At 42.6% G+C, this 21078-nt stretch overlaps 1 protein-coding gene across 1 annotated transcript; it reads right to left on the minus strand.

Annotated features, from left to right (window-relative positions):
* Positions 1–915: 915 nt before the first annotated feature.
* On the minus strand, positions 916–20285 carry LOC141285244 (uncharacterized). Its single transcript, XM_073818313.1, has 6 exons — positions 20081–20285; positions 7229–7555; positions 4187–4861; positions 3036–3722; positions 1537–2858; positions 916–1371 (listed from the first exon to the last, which is right to left on the minus strand). The coding sequence occupies exons 1-6, from the start codon at positions 20283–20285 to the stop codon at positions 916–918; spliced, it is 3672 nt and encodes a 1223-aa protein (XP_073674414.1).
* Positions 20286–21078: the final 793 nt, after the last annotated feature.

Raw genomic sequence — 21078 nt, forward strand, 5'->3', positions numbered from 1 at the left:
CTTTTGCCTTGCATAAAATAAACAGATTTTATTCATTATAACACTGAATTGAATTTAATTGAATTTTAAAATATGATCTTTAATCTCAGTACCGTTTATTTATGGGCAGATTATGAGTGAAACATGAGGCGCCAGACTGAGGTTCATAGTTTTCCCGTTAAACAGCAGCCCATCACCGGCTCATATTTTGCAGACACACCGGCTCCAGAATTAGTGCTTTTTTGGTAAAAAAGTGATTGCAGAGAACGGGTGAAAACACAAATGTTACTTTTAAATGTTGCATTTTTTAATGCTTATTCAACTACAGTATGTTTGTACTATGGTTATGCTGTAGTCATACAAATAAATTCAATTTGTCTTGTCAGTGAGTGTTCTTGTTTAAAAATAAATGTTCATGTTTTGTTTATTGCTGTGTAATCCACTGTAATTCTGTGCATGGTTTTAAATGTCCAGCTCATTTTATACCAGCAATGTATAAACAAAAAATAAAAAGACAAAATAACCCAGCATGTGTTCTGTTGTTTTTAACCCAGCATTTTGTAGAGTGTAGTTTTTATCTTTTTCAGTTATTCTATATACTGCATGAGGTCTATTTGCTCACAATAAGGGATGCTAAAGTTAGGGATGATATGCTTAAAGTGACCAGTGAAAGAAACTAAATGCCTGTTGTCAGTTTTAGATGTAGAAGGGAAAACAATGGAAAAATAATATTGCAGTTTTTATTTAATAGAGAATGAGAAATGGGTTTAAAACAGTATTAGGATAACAAAGTGAAATATTTTTTCAATGTTTTGACCTTTTTCAGTTTGTCTGCCAGGCAATTCTAATCAAACAGATCAAGATAACTAAAAACTGAAAATACAAAGAACTGAAGCACTAATGTTGTTGACATTGATCTTTATGCTTTGAAATAAATCACAGAATGACACAACCTGATTTATTTTTCAGTTCTTCAACTTGTTTTTTTAGCTCTTTTATTTCTTCTCCTTTCTCTTCTTTCAGGTGTTGATAGAGTTTTTCCAGTAATTCCTGTTGTTTCTGACGTTCTTCCAGCATCTGTTTAAGCTCCTGAATGCGCTGCTCGTTTCTCTCTCTGAAATCATTAAATTGTTCTGCTTGATTTCTGGCTTCATCTTCATGTTTCTTTTTTATGGCTTGTATTTCCTCTTCATGTTTCTGTTTCATTTCTTCTCGCTCCTTCTCCTCCCTTTCTTTTCTCTGCTTCTCCTCTCTTTCTCTTCTTTTAATCTGTTCTTCTTGCTCTTGTTGCAGATCTTCAATCATTTTCTTCCATGTCTTTTTCTCTTCTTCTCGTCGCTCATCATCTTCTCGTTTTCTCCTCTCCCACTCCTCTTTTCTCTCTCGTTCCAGCTGTTCATAATGTGTTTTCATTTCAGTTTTCTTTTCTTCATATTCTCTCTCTTTTTCTTCTCTTTCTCTTCTCTGTTTTTGTCTCTCATCCTCTAGCTTCTGTCCTTCATCTTCTCTCTCTCTTTCAAATCTCTTTCTCATCTTGTCCAGTTCTTCTTGTTTTACTCTGAGTTGTTCTTCATGTTTCTCTTTTCTTGTTCTTTCTTCTTCCTCTCGTTCTCTCATCTGTCGTTTCTTTTCATCCTCCCATTCTCTCTGCTGGTGTTTAATTTCCTCTTGAGATTCTTTTCTGTCATTTTCAGCCTCTTTTATTTTTCTCACCCATTCGTGTCTCTCTTTTTCTTCTTGTTCATTTCTCCTTTTCTCCTCCAAATCTCTCTTTTTTATTTCTTCTTCTTCTTTCATCCTTAATTCTGCTAAAATATGTTCTTGTTGTTTCATCTTTTCTTGATCTTGTCTGTATTTCTTTTCTCTCTGTCTATCTTCTTCTTCTCTTTCTTTTTGCTGTTTTTCATACTGTGATCTCTGATTTTCAATCTCTTTCTTCATTTCTTCTATTTTTTGATAATATTTAGCTCGTTGCTGTTTTTCCTCTTCTGATCGTTTCTGGTTTTCAGTCTCTCGTTTCTTCTGTTCTGTTTTCTCTTTTTCTTCAAATTCTTTTCTGAATTGTTCCTCTTTTTCTCTGAATTGATTCTGCATCTTCAATTTTTCTTCATCTGCTCTTTGTTTTTCTTCTTCAAGTTGCTTTATCATGTTCTTCATGTCCATATCATATCTGGCTTGTAACTCTTCTTTCTGAGCCTGAATTTCTCTTTCTCTCTCTTTCAGTATTTCCTCCATTCTCTTTTTAATGGACATCTCTGCCTCCTCAAACATGCTGTTAGTGAAGTATCGACCCTCATTGGTGTTTTTCACCTCTTCTATCATGTTTAACAGTTGAAGCACTTGAGTTTTGTCTTGTTTTTCTCTGTTATTGAAAGACAGGAATCTGTTTCCACAATCTCTGATTAGTTTCTTGACCTCAACATCATTTCCTTTCTCCACATATTTTTCTATAGATTCATTCTCAAGATCATCTCCTCTAGTGAACAGAACGATGCTGAACTGAGCCGCTTTCGGACCAAATATCTTCTTTATCAGATCTACAGTGTCTGATTCTTCTTTGGTGAATCGTCCCACACTCAACACAATGACAAACACATGAGGTCCAGGTGATGACAGTGAAACACATTTCACTATTTCTTCTGCTACCTGATCATTTGTCAGTGTCGTGTCAAAGAGTCCTGGAGTATCAACAACAGCTACTGATCGACCATCAACTTCACCAACTCCCTTCTGACAAACGGTTGTCACTGACTTCATGTTTGCTTGACTCACAAACTCATTCCTTCCCAAAATAGTGTTTCCTGTTGCACTCTTTCCATTTCCTGTCCTTCCAATCAGCACAATCCTCAGACACTTTGGATCATCTGAACATTCAGCACCTAAAAAATCATGCAAATATACATTTATTAATACAATGCAGTTCTAGTTTTGGTGTTTTTCAGTCCATATCAAAAACACTAATAAAAATAAACACCAACACTAAACAATGAATGTCAAACATGCATCCTAATAATGCGATTATAATGGCATTTTGGCAATAGCAAAGAAAAAAACACCTTCTGACTGAATTTTCTGCTTTAACTCTTCAATTTCATCTTCCATTCTCTTCAGTTCTTTTTTATGCTGTTCCTCCAGTTCATGTTTGATTCTGTTCTTTTGATCTTTAACGTACGTCTGTTGTGAATATGGTTCAGTCTTCATGTTCTCTATAAAATCCAGTAGTTCTGGGATCTGTTGTGAGTCTTCATGCTCTTTTAAACCCACCACATAGTATCGACCTCCACAACGACTGATTAATCTCTGACATTCTGTGCTGGATTTAATGAAGTTTGTCACTGGTTCTTTAACAGTGACATCACTGACAAACATGACTATGAAATGCTCTCTGGAGTAAAAGTTCATCTGGATCTTTTCTATTTCTGCTTTGTCTTCATCAGTCAGTGGACCAGCATGAATAATGATGAGGAAAGCATGAACTCCAGGATCACAGAGAGACACACAGCGGAGAGTCTGACGCATCACTTCCTCCTCTGAGAGTTGATTGAGAGCTGGAAGCTCCACCAGACTGATCAGACGACCATAAATCCTCTTCTCTTTCTTCACACACTCTTTACTGCTCTCTCTCTGATGTGATTTGTTTATATTTTTTCCTCGTAAAAGTTTGGACATCAAGATTTTAAATTCTGAATCACTTCCACACAGCACCAGGTTCAGCTTCTGTTTTCCAAATACATTTGGTGACACTGAAAAACATATAAAAGATATTAGACTTCCTTAAACAACAAGAACATTTGAGAATGTGAAAATGTTAACTATTAATAATTTCATCAACTTAAAGTTGGAACGAATCCACTCTCTGATATTAACTGTTCGAAAAAATAAAGAAAACTATGTTTGACAATGTACAAATAGTTATGCTGTATTCTGTCAGTCCAAATTTAAAATTTGCAATCGGCTTTTGTTTTTGTTGATGTTGCTTTTATTTGGTGAGCTTGTTTTCTTTTGTTGTTGATCCAAAGTATTAACGGCTTTCCCCTGTTTCTAAATTCATTCTTGTGTCCTTGTTCCTGTTCATTGAGTTTTTCTTTTTAAATTATGTGCATGTACACTTTATTAAATGAGAATGATTCGCGGTGCAGTTTAGTTATTTTATCTCATTAGCATAATAAGAAGAGAAATTCTGAAAACGTACTTAGACTTTCTTCACTTCTCTTGCTCTGTTCATGTTTTCCATCATCTTTGTAATAAGAACACTCTTTGTTTTTTTCTTCTGATCTGACTGAACCATCAGATCTGCTCTGCTCGTCATCCACTGATGTTCCTTCAACATCTTCATATAAATCACATGTAAGATATTGTTCCTGGCTTTCCTGAATTATTTTATCAACCGTCTTGAATATGTCAGATTGCCATTCCGGGTTTTCTTTTTCAAACTCAATATGTCCTAGTCCACACTTCTTCATAAACTGGTAAGCAACTGTATGCGTTTGTGACATTGTCCCTTTATCAGTCATGAGAACAATGGTACGTTTAATTGCTTCTTCGCTGAATTTATCCAGCATAAAATTCACTCTTCTCATGTCTTCCTGAGTGAAGTCTTCATACTGCTGTATGACTATGAATGCATGAGGTCCCGGAGCAGACATCTCCACACACTCTCTCACTGTCTGTTCAAGCTGATGATTTGAGATGTTTAGATCCAGCAGATGAAGAGTGTTAATGATTTTAACGTGTCTGTCCTTCACTGTTCCACCAATTACGGTCACATTGTGCTGCTGTATAGATGTATCACTCTCACACACATCTTTTCCCAGGATGGAGTTGCTGACTCTGGTGTTTTCTGATGCATTCTTCCCCAAAAGAATAATCCTCAGATCACTCACTGGAAAACACATAAACACATCATGCAAAAATAAAATAACAGAGAATATTTAATATTCTGGTTTTAAAACTATTTAAATTAAGAAATGTAAATGGATAAAAGGCTTGGCTTTGATTCATATAGAATAATTTAACCCTCATGTGGTGTTCAAAATCCTATTACACCTATGGTGTTCCAGGTCAAAAATGACAGGCCTATAAAAAAATAGCTTATAAATCACTCATTTAACCACATTTTCACCCAATCTTGGATTCAATCTTTTTGTCAACTTGTTTTCTGTCAATTAGGACTGGTTTTATATTTCTATTTGCATCTAATTAATTGTGGGCCTCATTTATCTGAGAGTAGGCATCTAATTTTTTAAGTAAAAAAATGAGAACATCACAGTTCCAAAACAAAATGTCATAATATTTTGTCTGGAAGATGTGATGAAACAAGCAGGGTCACTGCAGTCACAGCCAGATTGTGCGTGAGTGTGAGTTTAGGTGTGTGAGTGTGTGTTCGAATGTGGTAATGTCAGATTGATGAATGGATATTAGATTAAAAAAAAATTATCACTGTGAAAAAGAATGTTTCTTTCAGAAAATAGTTTTTGTGTGTGTGTGTGTGTGTGTGTGTGTGTGTGTGTGTGTGGCATACATGTATCCATGCATGCACATGTCCAATGGCTCTATGTCTGCAAGCACACATATACATATGTGAACATGATAAACATGCTCCTGTCAACTAAATTTTTCTCTAATTTTCAGTCTCCCCCATTCACTTTCAATGACCAGGAGCTCGGATAAATGACACCTACAATTAAACCGTTTGAAAATGAAATACAAAACCAGTCCTAATTGAAAGAAAACAAGTTGATAAAAAGATTGAATCCAATTTTGGGTGATAATATAGCATAACAAGTGATTTATAAGCTATTTTGTGTAGGCTCGTCATTTTTGACCGGGAACACCACAAGTGTGACTCTGTGTCATTTTGTACAAAATAAAAGCATTTCAAAATAAATTTCCTGGTTAAACATTAAAGTAGACTAGTGTGATCAACAGTGCAATTTATTTTCATATTTTTCTCAATATTGCCAAAATTATTAACAAATAATGCTTTTTTCACTCAAAAACTGAGGTGCATAAGCTCGGATAAATGACTCCTACAATTAAACTGTTTGAAAATTGAATACAAAACCAGTCCTAATTGAAAGAAAACAAGCTGATAAAAAGATTGAATCCAATTTTTGGGGATAATATAGCATAACGAGGGATTTATAAGCTATTTTGTGTAGGCCTGTCATTTTTGACCGGGAACACCATAGGTGTAACAAAGTGAAAAAAAACAACACAAAAAAGTAAAAAATAAATAAATAAAAAATGTGGACAAGTTGTTATAGTCTCTTTGAACAAAGTCACTAAGTTTCAGTTCAATGCGATAACATTAACTAGTATTTTAAGGAAAAAGAAAATCTTCTCCAGTCAAAAATGACATGAACACCACATGAGGGTTAATTAATTTGCAACAGGATTTCACATTGTTTACATTATTATGAACTTGTAGAGTACAAAACAACAACAAATATATATTTCAGCAGAAAGACCAACAATTTCACAATATTAAAAAAAAAAAAAAAAAGTCTGGAGTTATAATATAACTATAATAGACTTACTGTTAGGACGTTCTCCATATGGACTATGTTGTCCTTGGCTCTCTAAAAATAACATCACCCAATAGTATCAGATGTGATGAATATGACATGAAACACTGATCAAGACTGACTGGATTTAGTGAATATGTTCAAAACATGTAGAGGTTATGATGATAAGCATTTAGAACATTGGGTTGCACTTTAGAATGTTAGAAAATAAAAAAGGACAAATTAATAGCACCATATTAACATTCCACTATTAACTAATATGGAAACAAGAATAACTAAGGTGAAAAATCTTTTAAGTTTTAATAGAGTAGTGATGTCTAGTGATAAGTAAAATCAGATGCATTAATGTTCTAATTAGTAATTATAGTTAATAAAACTACTCTCATTTGCTTACTGTTTATCTAATAGGTTACAAATTATAAGTTTGTTTTCAAATTAAAATGAGCTAATAGTAGTAAGTGAAGTGATAATGTAGTACTACTCACTGTCCTGCATTACTTCTTGCTTAGTTTATTACCTACTGTATTAATGACAGACCATTATATAAAACTGGCACATTTCAGCTTTGACATTAAAAGTCAGAAACTTTTGGTAAATATATAGTTTACTGTCTACCTGGAAGTCAAATAGAAATATTAACACATTCATCATTAATTTGAATTATATTTGAATAATTAATATGAAAACATTCTTAACAGCAGTTGGTAGCAATTGTAGAAGACTGATGTCCTCTTGATGCACTGATGAGACATGTTGTTTCTTTTTATCTGCACCTTGACTGATTATTTCATCTACTTTTTGAAGTATTTGAGAGCGTTTTGTGTTTTGTTGAAGTTGAAGTTGTCCTCCTCCACATTCTGTGGATATTTGCTGAATAAATTCATTTTCTTCAGATGTCGGTTCAGCGCTGTGTTTCTCATCATCAGTAGTCAGAATCATTGTGCACTTCATTGCATGTTCGCCAAAGCAATTCAACACTGAAGGTAATATCTCTCTATTCTGCTCGGTAAAATCATTGTGCTGCAGCACCAGTATGATCACATGAGGTTCTGGAGGAGACAACTTGGACACATTATGTGTTATTGTTTGTAGTCTGAGTACTGGATTGAGCAGGTGAGTTGTACCTAGAGAGAACGCCGCTGCAGGTTAATTTTAGTAGTCATTACCGTGTAAACTAATTAAAACTTTGCAGATGACTCTGATTATTCTAATGCTGAAATGTATTTTTTTTTCATCATAAACAAACTAGAATCTCATGTCTGAAATAAGCTTTTAATAAATGACATCAAAGTGGTCAAATCGCATTATAATGATAATATTATTTTACTTGTATAGCTAAATTAAGACAAGGTTAAGTGTCTGGAAATCATAAACACTTGTGTTTATTTCTTTACTGCACGCCTTTTATCTACACGCGCTTCACCAACATCATGCATTTAACACGTCTTTTTGTTAGTAATGTATTTTAAAGACTTAAACATTTTTTTATTATTTGGTTGAAAACACTGAATATATGCTAAAAGCACTGAGCGCGTCTATCTGGCTCAGCGCCAGACAAGGCGCAAAACTTGAATTTAGCAGTAAACGTTTAAAGACCCGAATCGAATGGTTTGGTTAAGTTTGGTTAAGGGTTTTGGGGGTTGGAGTGGGTAAAATTGTTGGAATCTCGTTGGAAATCGCATTCGGTTTAGTTTTTCGCGTTTAAAATCTTTACGCCCCTATAAGATCTAGATATATCAGCCACTACTGTTTTCAGGATTTGACTCATTTTGGGTTCGGTTCTGGCTAAAAAGATGTGGACGAGTTTGGGGCCGGCGAACAAATACTAATCTGGGCCATACTTTAGTTGTTGATATGGGCCAGATTCAGGCCAGAGGAAATGTCCTGCCTGGGGCAATGTTATGGAACGGAAACGATCGTTTAAACTAGCTAGTTCAACAAGACAGTTCCCTTCCGGAGGGAACTCTACGCTGCGTCCTGGTGGACACTATGGGAACTGCCTTCAGCATGACCGGTTCTGAAACAAATGTATAGAACAACGACAGTGAACTTGACACTGGCCGGCGCCAGCCTATGACATCATCACCAGGCGCCTGCTAGTATAAAAGCAGGTGCCTGAGAGCACATTACCATCTTTTTGTCTTCAGAGTCCTCTGTTCTAAACGAGTGAGTACAGCGATGCCTAGAGAAAGAAAACTGTTTAGGAAGTGTGCGGATCCGTGTCAGAGAAATCTGACACTTGATGACGCACACGACCTTTTGTTTGGTGTGTTTAGGTGTAAGAGCACGCGCGCTCGGCTCTAGAAGAGCGGAGCGCGTTCATTGTGAGAGTTTCACTTTGAAGAAACTCCATTCTCGTCTGGCCCTTTTCTCGAGGGAATCGGGCCATCCATCTGCCCCACGCTGCTCCGGTCCCGCCACAGCTGAGGCTGCTCGGCGGCCGAGATTGCGGGGCTCACGGGTGGAGCTGGCTGACGAGCTTGAGAGAGCGTTTAATCGCTCGCGCACGTCAGCCGGAGACGAGAATGCGCTGCTAGCGGATGATGTGTTGTCTCTCACATCCTCCGGTTCTGCAGCGAGTGCTCTTTTGGCTTCAAGCCAGGGCGAGCAGGAGGTTGAAATGGAACAAATATGAGCTCGTTTGAGCCCATGCAGCCTCTCTGCCCCGCATATGAAGAGTTGATGTCTGTTATGGACCGCGCGGCTGCCCGCTTGTATCTACAGTGGAAGCCCGCGAGGGAAGAGGCCGCTCTCGGCAGACTAGACGAGCGGCTTCTTCCGGGCCATGACAAAGCCAACTCCTGTGAGCCTCCCATTCCTTCCTGATCTGCTTAAGAGATCGAGAGGGAATGGGACAGGCCATATTCAGCCCGCATTCACAGGCATCGGCATGTGAATCATGCTGATGTCGAGGGAATGCACGGGCGCGGATATGTGACGATGTCTCTCGCTGACGGTTGCGAACTATCTCTCAGAGCGAGGGACATCGACCCTGAAGGCTCCAAAGCATATGCGGCAGTGGCCGGTGCTCCTCTGCACACGATGGCAGTGTTGCAGAGGCGCACCAGGCTGATCTGCTGAAAGATCTGGACCGAGCCCCGGGGGTTTGCATCCCTTGCCGGTCCACGCCTCCACCTAAACACCGGGGGGGAAACCAGGCCCGTCCTGGCCCAAGGGCCAGAAACGAGGCCAGGTCGCCAGTTTGGGGCTACCTGCCCCTTCCTTTTCCCCTTGACTCCGGGGCTGGGCCAACGATGAGACCTAGGCTCCATCTGTTGGCCCGGTATGTGAACAGTAAAGACACTTTAATAAAATATTCAAGCGTGTATGTGTATGTTTTCTTTTGTCTACCAGCTCCGCTTGGGTGTTTACTATTGCAGTTTCGAGCTCCTCTCGAGTTCTACTGCCACCAAGTGCCGAGTGTAGCCAGGTCTCCCCTCGTTTTATAAAAGAAAACAGTGTGTAGAGACCTCCACTCGTAGAAACCCCCTCGTGGGTTAAGCGTTGTCAGGTTTTGAAACCTCCGCTAGAGTGAGCTTGGTATAGACATGATCCAACATACATATACATACGAGAATAACCCTCTTGAGCGTTGTCAAGCTGCTTCAGGCGGAGTATCGCTCTGCCGAAGCCTCCGCTCACTCAAACCCTGCTAAGAGTAATACTCTTTTTGCATGAGTGTGGTCAGGTACCTTCCCTGTGTATTTTCATATACACATATGTGAGACCTCCACTCTTGGGAGTTTGTGTGCTAGGGTGAACAGAGCGTTGTCAAGGCTCCCTCTCTGAGAGAGAGGTGTTTTACTGGAGCCTCCACTCTCTTTAAAAAGCCCCGCTTTGAAGTAGAATTGAGTGTAGCAGGCCTAGGAGGCCTCCTCTCTGCGAAGTCCTCTGTGAAGAGAGACATAAAGATAATACTTCTTAGCGCTGAATGTGGCAGGTCATTTTTAGACCTCCATTCATGAGAGCTTTTTACTGGGTCGAGTGTTGCTAGGCTCCCTCTACGTGAGGTGTTTCTGTTAAGCCTCCACTTCCCAGAAATACAGGCCGGGAGAACACAAGGTTAAGGCAGCTTGTGAACTCTTTCCGTGGACCTGTCACTACAAGCGTTGAGTGTAAAACAAAGTAGGCCTCCCTTCTAGGAGAGGGCGTGTATTCCAAGGCCTCCACTCGATAGAGCTTCCTCAGTTGAGCGTCGTCAGGCTTGTTATGTTCGAGAGCTTAAAGCCTCCCTCACTGAAAGCTCCGCTTCCGGGTTCTGCTATCACCCGGGTTAATGCAAGCTAAGTGATAGCACAGTGTAATAGGTCTCCCTCTGTCACAGCCAACAGTACTGAGACCTTCACTCTCACAGTTATAGCAGCTGGCAGGCCCATGAGTGCCTCGCTGACTATTTTTTGGGGGAGTGCAGTCTTCCACTCACCAAAAACTAGTGTTGTAGGCTTCTCTCCTTGGAGATGTAGTCTCGGAGCCTCCACTACACAGAGCTAGATGATAAATGAGAATTTTTCATTATTGGCTCTGACTGTGAGTATCTGCCTTTCTTGAGCGTCGAGTGTAGTCAGGCCTCCCCTCGCCTAGAGGGTTTTACCTGAGGCCTCCACTCTGAAGAGTTTCCTAGGGAGAGCGTCGTAGGCCTCCTCTCGCTTAGAGAGTCTTTCTGCTGAAGCCTCCCCTCTCCAGAAGCTCCGCTTTCAGGCTCCGCTATCGCCTAGAGACTGCAAATCTGGTGATCCTCGCTATGCTCAGGACACCTACTCAAAACCACATTTGTGGTGTTTGCTCACGCGAAGTCTTTGGGCATTCTCTAAAATCCACGTGAGTGGTAAGTGCACTGTTCAGGCACTTCACTAAAATCCATACTCATGGTAAGGTCCCTCCCGTAAAGGCAGGTTCCTTTCTCCCATGGACCACGCAGGGTTCCTCCGTGTCCATTCTCTGAGCTGGTTTTTCTCAAAAACCTTTTAGTTTTCCAGCTCCAATTCAGATAGCGCTGCTAGCAGGATCGAGTGTCGGGCCTCCTCAGGCCTCACTCTCCAGAAGAGCTCCAAAATGAAGGTATTTCTGTCGCACAGGCTAGTCAGCCTCGCGGATGACCTTCAAGGCTAGAGTGTAGCTAGGTCATGAGACCTCCACTCTCAGAGTTCTTCCTTGCTAAGCACGGAGGTGTGTTAGGCTCCCTCTTTAGAAAGCCTCCACTCTCCAGACTCCACTCAGGCAGTACTGTCGTTTAGGCTGTTCAGCTTCGATGAACGCCTGCAGTGTTGAAGTGTAGTAGGTCTTGGGACCTCCACTCTTAGAGTCCTTCTGCTGCTCGCAGAACATTGCCAGCCTTACTCACAGAGTGTTGCCAGGCTTCCTTTCGGCGAAGCCTCCACTCCTCGGGAAATCTCCACTTAGACAGGCCTGCTGCACAGGCTATTCAGCCTCACAGGCCGTCGTCAGTGTGAAAGTGTAGTTAGGTCATGAGACCTCCACTCTGTAGATTCCCTCTGAGCAGAAGCTCCACTCGGGTAGTTCGGGTTGCATAGGCTATGCAGCCTCACTGAATACCCCCAGTGTCGAGTATAGGCTTTTTCCTCCGGGCGTGAGTGTAGCCAGGTCTCCCCTCACTGAAGGGCTAGTGAGACCTCCACTCCTAAGAGCTGGTGGACTGAACGTTGTCAGGTTTCCTCTCTTTTTAGAGAGTCTTCTGTGAAGCCTCCGTTCTCCAGAGGCTCCGCCTCCAGTACTTCTAGGCGTGAGTGTAGCCAGGTCTCCCCTCACGGCAGGGTTATTTGAGACCTCCACTCCTAAGAGCTAGTGGATGGAATGTTGTCAGGTTTCCTCTCTTTCAGAGAGTCTTTTATGAAGCCTCCATTCTCCAGAAGCTCCGCTTTCAGTACTTTCAAGCGTGAGTGTAGCCAGGTCTCCCCTCACTGGAGGGTTATTTTGAGACCTCCACTCCTAAAAGAGCTAGTGGATGGAATGTTGTCAGGTTTCCTCTCTTTTCAGAGAGTCGTTTATGAAGCCTCCATTCTCCAGAGGCTCCGCTTCCAGTACTTTTAAGCGTGAGTGTAGCCAGGTCTCCCCTCACTGCAGGGCTATTTGAGACCTCCACTCCTAAGAGCTAGTGGAGGGAATGTTGTCAGGTTTCCTCTCTTTTCAGAGAGTCTTTTATGAAGCCTCCATTCTCCAGAAGCTCCGCTTTCAGTACTTTCAAGCGTGAGTGTAGCCAGGTCTCCCCTCACTGGAGGGTTATTTTGAGACCTCCACTCCTAAGAGCTAGTGGATTGAATGTTGTCAGGCTTCCTCTCTTTTAGAGAGTCTTTTATGAAGCCTCCATTCTCCAGAAGCTCCGCTTCCCCATCTATACCTGTAGCACTGAATGTTGTCAGGTCCCTAGAGCAGGCGTTCGCCCTGCCGAGACCTCCATTCCCTAAAACTCCGCCCCTTATGGTCGGGGCGTTTATGAGCTCCTTCACGTAGAGAGTTAAGTGTAGTAGGCTTCCTCTAGGCCTCCACGCTTGAGAGTTGCGTGCACAGGTAGCCGGGCTAGCCGTGGCAGGTCACTGGGCCCCAGCGACTCTCGCTGATGCAGGGGTGATTTCCTTCTTGACTCCTCATTCAGTCAGTTTGATCACCTATCCCTCGGCATGGCGGCGTTGGTATAAGCGTTCCCATAGTGTCCACCAGGACGCAGCGTAGAGTTCCCTCCGGAAGGGAACGTCTCAGGTTACGTAGGTAACCCTAGTTCCCTGAGGACAGGGAACGAGACGCTGCGTCTCGTGGCCATGCCTCGGGCCCTGCACATACCTCCGTCAGACAAAAAGATGGTAATGTGCTCTCAGGCACCTGCTTTTATACTAGCAGGCGCCTGGTGATGATGTCATAGGCTGGCGCCGGCCAGTGTCAAGTTCACTGTCGTTGTTCTATACATTTGTTTCAGAACCGGTCATGCTGAAGGCAGTTCCCATAGTGTCCACCAGGACGCAGCGTCTCGTTCCCTGTCCTCAGGGAACTAGGGTTACCTACGTAACCTGAGACGTTTTTTTTTTCCAAATAAAACATGTTCATTCGTTGTAATTTGATACTCACGCGGATTTTGTGCCATTTCAGCCCCCGAGGTTCAAAATAAAAGAAGAAATCTGACTAGGGGAGAAAAAAGCGAGAAGAGAAATACATGCGCTTGTAAGAAGAGGTACCCTTATATGGAGCCTGTATTCAAAGCTATAAATAGTCGCGTGTGCTTAACTCCGCTCCTGTGATTAAAATCTCAATCCAGTAAGGTAATACTTGGCAACTTAAAATAATAAGATATCCCAAATACTTAAATCTTGCACATTCCAGCACACAGCAGCAGGCGTCTATAGTATTAATTTCTTAAAAAAAAAAGAAGTAAATTTTAGGACAGCAGTAAAAATAAGCATTTTTATCGGTGTAAAATTATATTTTGATTTGTGTCAAATATGTGTGGTTTAACACCTTACCCGAAATGTGCGTCATTTCACCACCAACTCCTCGATGTTTTCGAAAACGAAAGTAAGATTTACACTGACGTAGAATGCATTCACTAAATCCACCACAGGAGGGCGCAGGTTAAAATATTTATATTTCCCAACTTAATACAGCGCTATAGAACAGACAGAACCATATAAAAACTCACACAAAAGCATTTGTACTGTACAGATACAGTAATTAAAACCGTGGAAAGACTGGAACACAAACAGTACTGTTTATGTCCTATCCAAACCACATTTTTAAAAGATAAATTGTGCTTTTCAATCTGATTTCGAGATTTGAGGTCGTACAATGTCTGCTAAAATTATGTATTTATACATTTTAACCACATTATTATAGGTTATTTCACTGGGATGTATTCAAATTAAAAGTTAATGTTTAAACTATTGTTTACATACACAGATGGACACAGATTTACAACATTAATTCAGATTATGGCTGATATCTGGCCCACTGTGTGTTTACATTTTTAACATGTACTGATGCATTGTTGGTTACATTCTGTCACAGCACAAAAAAACTATGTGCTTATCTGTTGCTAAAGAGACAAACTGAGCTGAGAGTCAGCAAACAACAACACTTATATTTATTTAGTTAGGACAATTTCCAGACATTAAAATGTCCAAACAATTTTGCAATTAAGTCTAGATAATGCAATTGAGTCTGAAGAATACAAGAGGCACAATTTTGTAGAGGGAATATGTAGAGGGAAAAAACAACTAATATAGCCAATCCTGACAAACATTTTTGGTTCCCCTTCAGTCGAATCACTTTGACGTTACATATGGGAACTCGCTGAGAGTCCAATCATCTCTGAGCCTTATACAAAAGGCCAATGGAAATTGGCGAGTGGCATTTGCATGCCAAGCCACTCCCCCATACATACGGGTATAAAGAGGCTGGCATGCAGCCAGTCAGTCAGATTTTTAAAAAGTGTATTTTTGGTGGCGGATTTTTATAATGTTTCGGTTGTAAAAACAGCCAGGAAGAAGGAAGTGCAAGACGTAATTCAAACTGCGCTCTTACAACAAGGTATTTTACAGCCTAAGTCTAACTTTGAGGTTGATGCGGCAAAAAATTCAGAAGCAGCTATTGATGATGCTTCGGGTACCGATCCTATGCTGCGTTCCTTAAGTGGGGTAAATTCGGAAGATTTAAAATTAGCCATTCAGTTGAAACAATTAGATCTTGAAATTAAACGACAGGAACATACTACCCAACTTTTACGTTTTAGACAATGCAAACTTGAAACGCAGGCTGATCGACATGTACCCATTAGCTCAGCTAGAATACAATCGGCTGTACCTCCGTCCGCTACTATGGATCATTCGCCCCGTTTTTCTGCTCGTTCGTTCCCTATGCCTTCTAGGGATAATGCTGATTTTGATATTAGTCGTCACATCACTCTCGTACCTCCGTTTAGGGACAACGAGGTAGATTCATATTTCGGTGCATTTGAGCTGTGGCTTTACGCTGGCTGAGGGAGACTTGGTCTCTCTTGATTCAATGCAAGCTATCAGGAAAAGCCCAAGAGGTTTGTTCCGCCTTGACTGTTGACGACAGTTTGGATTATGATAAATTGAAAAGTGCCGTTTTGAAGGCCTATGAATTAGTTCACATCGTTCACATGTTAAAATTGCCAGTCAAACTTATGTAGAATATGCTCGGGAGAAGAGCATGCTTTTTGATAAATGGTGCCATTCCAGCAGTGTCGCCGATTTTGAGCAACTTCGTGAATTAATTCTGATTGAGGATTTTAAAAATTCGTTGCCAGAAAAAATTGTTGTGTATCTGAATGAGAAAAAGATTTCGACTCTAGCTGAGGCTGCCGTTTGTGCAGATGAGTTCACTTTGACTCACAAAAACGCATTTGTACGTTGTGAGCCGCAATATTCTGTTCCTTTTGAACGAAATCTTAGAACGTCGAAATCCTCTAAACAAACAAAACCTGATGAAGTTCGAGCTTGCTTTTATTGTCATGAAGCCACTTGATTGCGACATGTCCCTCGTTGAGGAAAAAGAATCAGGGGAAACCCACTAAAAGTGTTAGCTTCATTCACAAGGTTAGTGGTAATTCTGATTCGAAAATTGATGCCGGGTACGGTCCATTTATTTGTCGAGGGACGATTTCTCTTAGTGGGTTGGCTCAAGATGCGGTTTCTGTGACCATGCTCCGTGACACTGGGGCTTCACAGTCCTGTGTATTGGCCAATGTGTTGCCATTTTCTGAGGAAAGTTATTGTAGATCTGACGTTCTGATTCAAGGCATTGAATTGGGTGTGTTGAAAGTGCCCTTACATAAAGTGCACATTCGGTCTGGGTTTGTAACGGGATTTGTGAAACTGGCTGTACGCCATGAACTACCTGTTAAAGGTGTTGCTTTAATTGTTGGGAACGATTTAGCTGGGGAAAAGGTCCTCCCACTTCCGGAAGTTATCGAAAACCCAATGTGTGAACCTGTTACTTGTGAATTAACATCAGAATTTCAGACAATTTTTCCTGCTTGTGCTGTCACGCGCGCTCAAGCGCGCAAATTCAGTGATTTCGTTGACATTTCTGATACTTTTCTCACAACAGGGGACAAGGAGGATAATAGTTTTGTGACACCTGCATCGCAAGACTTAGAGTCGCTGTCCACGGCTGGTGGTGCTGAACTTGAGCCAGGTGATTTGCCGCTGTCTATTGATAAATGTCTGATTTCTGCCGAACAGAAAAAAGACCCTTCACTGTTGCGCTGCAGAAATGGGGCGTTATCCTTGGGCGAAATTGAAAATAAACCTATTGGTTATTTTTGGGATAACGGAATTTTAAAGAGGAAGTGGACTCCGATGTCTGATAGTTGGGATGCTGTTTTCCAACTTGTAGTGCCTATGAGTTTGCGCAAGCAAGTTTTGAGTGTGGCCCATGATAATGTTGCCGGGCATTTGGGCATAACTAAAACTTATCATCAGATTTTACGTTATTTTTTCTGGCCTGGTTTTAAATCCGATGTAGCTCGGTATTGCCGTTCATGTCACGTGTGTCAGGTTGTTGGAAAGCCTAATCTGTCATGGAATAGAAAACGAGGTCTGGGTCCAGGTGCAGATAAGAGATGATTTTATTAAATAAACAAAAACGCAACAAAAAGCCAAGCACGGCACAAAACTGGAAAACAAAATAAACAGAACAGAGAACACGATCTTGGGCCTAGGTTCAGAAACACAGAGTTGACATGACAAACTAAAGACAATGCAGACAGAATGAGTAGTGGGGAAATGAGAGTTCTTATAGTCCTTAAGTGAGCAGTTTTTTTACATAGTAAACCTATTTCACAAAATTAGATAATTATTTTTCTTTAAAAATAACCTTTGACTGGTAGTGTATAGCATAGGCGTATAACAGTTAGGCAGAGTTAGGCACAGTTAGTTAAAAACAGTGCGAGATAAATACAGGTGTAAGGTTTGTAATGAAGTGATACAGGAGAAACCATACATCTTCTACCTTTCATACAGATTACTTAAAAAGAGAATATTAGTTTTTTATTTGAATTGGTTTATGTAAAAGTAAACATTTCAAGCTTTCTACAAGTATATGCATTATGTCTGTGAGGCACGTAATCACTGAGATTTAGGTTGTTTCATTTATGTGTCTGTGAAAAGATATAACAGACAGTGAAGGCAGAGCGCGTGCCCTGTCTGTTTTCTTATTTTCATAAAAGCACAGTGTATACAAATAAAAATATACCCTCTACAGTTTCGAATGATGTATTGGTTGTATTTGTACGATCAAAACTGACGGAGAATTTTACATTCTTTTTGGCGTTATTACAAAAGCGTGCCTCAAAACGCGCCGGCGCGTTTTTCGACCAAAGTTGAAACATCCTGTCATCATGACACATTTAGATGCAGTGAAATGAAACATACTTTATAATGTTTCACTTGCTGTAGTCAGGAAATACAGTTGGCAAAAAGTCTTAACTGGTAAAATGTGTGCACATTCTGTCACAGTAACAGCTTACAAATATAAAATAAAAAAACTTACTTGTGTAAATATCTCCTCTGCTGGTTCACGCCATGTCTCATTTAATGTTCATCTTCTGAAGTAAGTTTTATTCCTGACAGCCCGTCTTCTTCCAGAAAGGACTAACTTGAAAGAAAAGAAACTGCTTTCTCCTTTGTTTACTGTGATGTGGGCGTCTACTTTTGGCGCGGCGCCCTCACGTGGACGATTTGAATATGAAAAGATAGAATAGCTCTTGGGCGTGATCTAATTAAAACTAATGAAGCAGACAAGAGAGACTGGACATCGTGTTGGTTTCATACGGATTACTTTATCACAGAATATTTGATTTCGAAAAACTTCATTTGAAAGTATAGATATCAAGCTTTCTCTAGATATATTGCTCATGTCTCTGTGTTGTGTATTGGCTGAGTTATAGTCTATTTTAATGACGCGTTTCTGAATGAAGATCACGGAGATCAACGCGGCAGACAGCACACCCTTTTTGTTTTCTTTATTTTGTAAAATCACAATATTTTTTGGTTTTGTGAGTATATACAAATAAAAGTAGACCCTTTACAGATTCGATTGATGTACTGCTTTTATCTGTACAATCAGAAATGACCGAGTAATTGAAGTTCCTTTTGGGAAACTGCCACAAAACGCGTATACGCGTGTTTGGACCCCAGGGGGTTAATAGTGAGCAGGTGTTAAGTGTAACGAGTGATAATGACATCTAGACAGGTGATAACAATTAGGAAGTGCAGTGCAGGGAACAGCGACCTCAGGTGGCTGAGGGAAAACCCCACAGCCCAGATCGTGACACTACCCCTCCCCTACGGAACGGCTCCCAGACGTTCCCTGAGGCCAAAAACAGTCTGGAGGGAGGAGGAACGGGGGAAGGTGAATCAGGAGGAGGGATGGCGGGCCAGGATCGTGCAGCGGAGGAACGTGAGCTGGCCTCGCCGCCAGAGGAACGTCAGAGGGTACCGCCGCATCCGGAACAGAGAGCGCGGTCACGGCCGCGTCAGGAACAGAGAGCGCGGTCACGGCCGCGTTAGGAACAGAGAGTGCGGTCACGGCCGCGTCAGGAACAGAGAGCGCGGTCACGGCCGCGTTAGGAATAGAGAGTGCGGTCACGGCCGCGTCAGGAACAGAGAGGGCGGTCACCTCCGTGTCGGGAACAGAGAGCGCGGTCACCGCCGCGTCAGGAACAGAGAGCGCGGTCACCTCCGCGTCGGGAACAGAGAGCGCGGTCACCTCCGCGTCCGGGACAGAGAGCGCGGTCACGGCCGCGTCAGGAACAGAGAGCGCGGTCACGGCCGCGTTAGGAACAGAGAGTGCGGTCACGGCCGCGTCAGGAACAGAGAGCGCGGTCACCTCCGCGTCGGGAACAGAGAGCGCGGTCACCGCCGCGTCAGGAACAGAGAGCGCGGTCACCTCCGCGTCGGGAACAGAGAGCGCGGTCACCTCCACGTCAGGAACAGAGAGGGCGGTCACGGCCACGTCAGGAACAGAGAGCGCGGTCACCGCCGCGTCCGGAACAGAGAGCGCGGTCACCGCCGCATCCGGAACAGAGAGCGCGGTCACCTCCGCGTCAGGAACAGAGAGGGCGGGAGGGCGGTCACGGCCGCGTCAGGAACAGAGAGCGCGGTCACCGCCGCGTCCGGAACAGAGAGCGCGGTCACCTCCGCGTCAGGAACAGAGAGGGCGGTCACGGCCGCGTCAGGAACAGAGAGGGCGGTCACCGCCGCGTCCCGAACAGAGAGCGCGGTCACCGCCGCGTCAGGAACAGAGAGGGCGGTCACGGCCGCGTCAGGAACAGAGCGCGCGGTCACCGCCGCGTCAGGAACAGAGAGCGCGGTCACCGCCGCGTCAGGAACAGAAAGCGCGGTCAGAGCCGCGTCAGGAACAGAAAGCGCGGTCAGGGCCGCATCAGGAACAGACAGGGCGGTCACCGCCGCGTCAGGAACAGAAAGCGCGGTCAGGGCCGCGTCAGGAACAGAGAGGGCGGTCACCGCCGCGTCCGGAACAAAATGAGCGGCCTCTGCCGCGACAGGAACAGAGCGAGGAGTCGCCACAGAGCAAGCGGACACCGCCGCCTCGGGAGTCCCGCAAGCGCGCTTCCGTGCGGCCGCGGAAGAGTGCCTCCGCCCTCGCTGCAAAGTAGGGGCGCTCCCGCGCAGCCTCAGCGCTATAGGCGTCCATCGCCGCTAGACAGGCATAAATCGTCTGAAAGCGAGCGGCCGACGTCGCCTCAAAAGATATCTCCCCCGCTGGACCCACTGTGGCTGTCTGCATTCTGTCACGGAATAGAAAACGAGGTCTGGGTCCAGGTGCAGATAAGAGATGATTTTATTAAATAAACAAAAACGCAACAAAAAGTCAAGCACAGCACAAAACTGGAACACAAAATAAACAGAACAGAGAACACGATCTTGGGCCTAGGTTCAGAAACACAGAGTTGACATGACAAACTAAAGACAATGCAGACAGACTGAGTAGTGGGGAAATGAGAGTTCTTATAGTCCTTAATAGTGAGCAGGTGTTAAGTGTAACGAGTGATAATGACATCTAGACAGGTGATAACAATTAGGAAGTGCAGTGCAGGGAACAGCGACCTCAGGTGGCTGAGGGAAAACCCCACAGCCCAGATCGTGACATAATCAGGTTATTCCTCCTGCTCCTCTTAAACCTATCCCTATCATGGACGAACCCTTTGCACGAGTAATTTTAGACTGTGTTGGGCCGTTACCGCGAGCAAAGTCGGGACATCTTTATCTGCTCACGCTTATGTGTACAGCTACACGGTACCCCGAAGCTATACCGCTACGCTCACTGAAAGCAAAGGCTATTGTGAAAGCTCTAGTTACCTTCTTTTCGACCTTTGGTTTTCAGAAGGTGATTCAAACAGATCAAGGGTCTAACTTTACGTCTCGACTGTTTAAGCAGGTGCTGTCCCAACTGAACATCAAACATGTGACATCTACAGCATTCCACCCGGGAAGCCAAGGTTCTCTGGAGTGATTTGGGAATCCAGCACCACAACCGTTTTTTTTATTATGTCTCGAACGTACCCTAGACACGGGACGTA

The sequence above is a fragment of the Garra rufa genome, chromosome 1 (assembly GCF_049309525.1).
Source record: "Garra rufa chromosome 1, GarRuf1.0, whole genome shotgun sequence".
NCBI classification, from domain to species: domain Eukaryota; kingdom Metazoa; phylum Chordata; class Actinopteri; order Cypriniformes; family Cyprinidae; genus Garra; species Garra rufa.

Excerpts from the sequence above, each read along its gene's own strand:
- LOC141285244 (XM_073818313.1), bottom strand. The coding sequence starts at position 20,285 with ATGCAGACAGCCACAGTGGGTCCAGCGGGGGAGATATCTTTTGAGGCG. Across the intron at positions 7,556-20,080 it reads GCGGGACTCCCGAGGCGGCG|AACCTCATGTGATCATACTG; the intron begins GTGTCCGCTTGC and ends TGTCTCCTCCAG. Across the intron at positions 3,723-4,186 it reads ACATGAACAGAGCAAGAGAA|TGTCACCAAATGTATTTGGA; the intron begins GTGAAGAAAGTC and ends TATGTTTTTCAG.